This window comes from Acanthisitta chloris, unplaced genomic scaffold (assembly GCF_000695815.1).
Source record: "Acanthisitta chloris isolate BGI_N310 unplaced genomic scaffold, ASM69581v1 scaffold788, whole genome shotgun sequence".
Taxonomy (NCBI): Eukaryota; Metazoa; Chordata; class Aves; order Passeriformes; family Acanthisittidae; genus Acanthisitta; species Acanthisitta chloris.
Window position 1 is genome coordinate 32,429 of NW_008687355.1, and position 2,419 is coordinate 34,847.

Here is a 2,419-nt window from a genome sequence, read left to right on the forward strand (position 1 = left end):
AAATACTGTACCAAAGAAGTCAGAATCTGATTCCAGAAGTGAAGAAATTTCAAAGTACACTGAAATTAGGTCCCAACAATTATACTTAAAATAGTGTTTATACTAAAAATACTAAGAACCTTATTACCTTAGAAAAACATTGATTGCTGATATCAGAGACAGACTGAATAAGCAACCTTACGCTTCACAAACCTCCAAGTAACACAACTGTATGTTGCAACTCTATACTATGTTAGGCTGCAATGCACGCACCACCCAGCACAGTTACTTTAAACATATATTTTTGCTTTTAAGTATCAACAAAATTCATTAACAATCCACTTGATGCTGAAAGCTGGAACAATATGTTACTAGATACAACACTTTCTCTCCTGTGAAAGAAGCACTGTCAAATGTTTCCTGAGCTACAAGTATGGAAATTCTTAGATGGACAAATTCCCTGCATTTGTTCAACTCATGTTCTCCCTTACATACTTCACTGCTATGTACTCTACATAAGAAATACAAACCTGAATATACTGAAACTAAAGTCCACCATGTCTTTACACTGGACAAACAAGTAATACAAACCTCAGTTATGCTAAAGCTTCTGTAGAATTAAAGAGTCTCAAGGAAACAAGACAAGAGTCTTATGCTTAATTCCCACACATAAACCCATAGTGACACTTTTCAAAGAAACAAAATGTGGGCATTCACATACCTGCCATGCCAGTAACTGGTTGGGTTCAAGTTCAATAGCCTTCTTATATGCTCCTTTGGCCTGATCAGGCTGCTCTAACTCAGCAGCTGCCAGGCCAATGAATACCCAAGCATTGTAGTTATTTTTTTCTTGCTTCAAGACTGCCTAAAAATACACAATATTAAGTGAAACTAATGAAAGAAATTTATCATACAGCTCCATGTATTTAATTTCATCACCACAGTTTGGGTGAATTATTTTGTTTGGCAATACTATAAGTCAAGTAACTAAAACACTAAGATTAATAACTTTAACAGCTTTTTATGCCAGAGAATGCTTCATATCTCAAGTGTTCTGCTAGTAAGCAGTAATATCTGTAGCTCAGCAATTAAAGCACTCCTGTGATGTCTGGATTAGAAATGGACTTTTATCTCTCTCATTCGGGACTTAATATTCTTACCCCCACGTACAAGCAAATGTAAAAGGAAGGTGAATAAAGGTTTACACCTATGCAACTAACATGAATGATCAATGAAGTTAAATCTGAAAATCCATCTCAACATTAATAAAGTACTCCACACTCTGCACTACTATATGGCTGTAGGGATACAGGAAGAGCAAACAAAACGTGCAAAAATAATTAGCTTCTATGTAAAAAATGTATTACCTTACAATGTTTTAAGACTTCCTTATACTCCTTATTTCGTATTGCGTCTCTAGCACTCTTTAATGCTGCCTTCACTTCCTTATTTGACATTGTGGCTGCTAGATAAAAAGGGCATATAACCAGTTCTTGTAAAAAGACATAGTGACACACACAAAAGGCTTATATCCCATTGTAATTACATAGAGAGCATTTTAAACACAGAAATATAGTGATATACCAAAATGCATGCAGCACTAAAAGCTGATGAAAAAATAATGTGATTAAAGTTACATTTAGCACCAAGACATGGTTCACAAAATAAAGGAGGAGGAGAGGTGTTACAAGAGCTTTTACCTAGACTTAAAAGAAAACACCCTACATATAGTAATTCCTCATTAAAAAGAAACTAAGCAGTGAACTGGGCTTAAGAGACATATCACCCCAGACATATTTAAGGGGTTGCTAAGGATCAGGGATTTTGTTAAGCAGTCTCTACAGCTACACCATGGCCAGCTTGTCACTTACACTCGGATGTGGGCCATGTTCCTCTGACTACAACTACACCTGTTTCTGACTACAGCTGTGAATGGAAAAAGAACAAGCATTTAAGGACACACCAAAGAGGCATTCACACTTCTGAACTCCAACATAATCACAAGCTGTTATGGTGCACGTGGTGAATACTTTGCCTAAAACGTCCTTTAGAAACACTACGGTCAAAGCTACCTAAATAGGATGAGGCTGAAAAACAACAGTGCTAGCGCTCGCAAGAAAAGATATGAGAAAAGCAACCAGCTGAATAACAAAAAACCTTCAAACAGCTGAAAAGGGAAAGATAAAGAATGGCTGAAGGGACCAGTGATAACTCAGTAATGAAAGGACAAAGCATGAGAGCAAATCCCAAACATTACCTCAGAACCTAAAAAGATTACTAACAAACCTGCCGAACTTGCATTGCTTAGCAGCTCCTGGAGATAAATATGCTTCTTATGAGGGCACGGACGCCTGGGCCATCACACGGGCACCGTCCAGCACAAGCTCCGCGGTCACCTGCAGAGAAAGCACACCGCGCCTCAGCCCAGCCCGGGGCGCGG

At 38.1% G+C, this 2,419-nt stretch overlaps 1 protein-coding gene across 1 annotated transcript in view; it reads right to left on the reverse strand.

The window, feature by feature from the left end:
- The window catches only part of TTC37 (tetratricopeptide repeat domain 37), a gene marked incomplete at its 3' end in the record, with an annotated part of 32,674 nt that extends 31,238 nt beyond the window's left edge, over nucleotides 1–1,436 (reverse strand). The window contains exons 1-2 of the mRNA XM_009080527.1: nucleotides 1,347–1,436; nucleotides 701–844 (exon numbers count right to left, since the gene is read on the reverse strand). Of these exons, the coding sequence (XP_009078775.1) occupies nucleotides 701–844; nucleotides 1,347–1,436 (234 nt within the window). The remainder of the gene's footprint in view (nucleotides 1–700; nucleotides 845–1,346) is intronic.
- Between the last annotated feature and the right edge of the window lie 983 nt (nucleotides 1,437–2,419).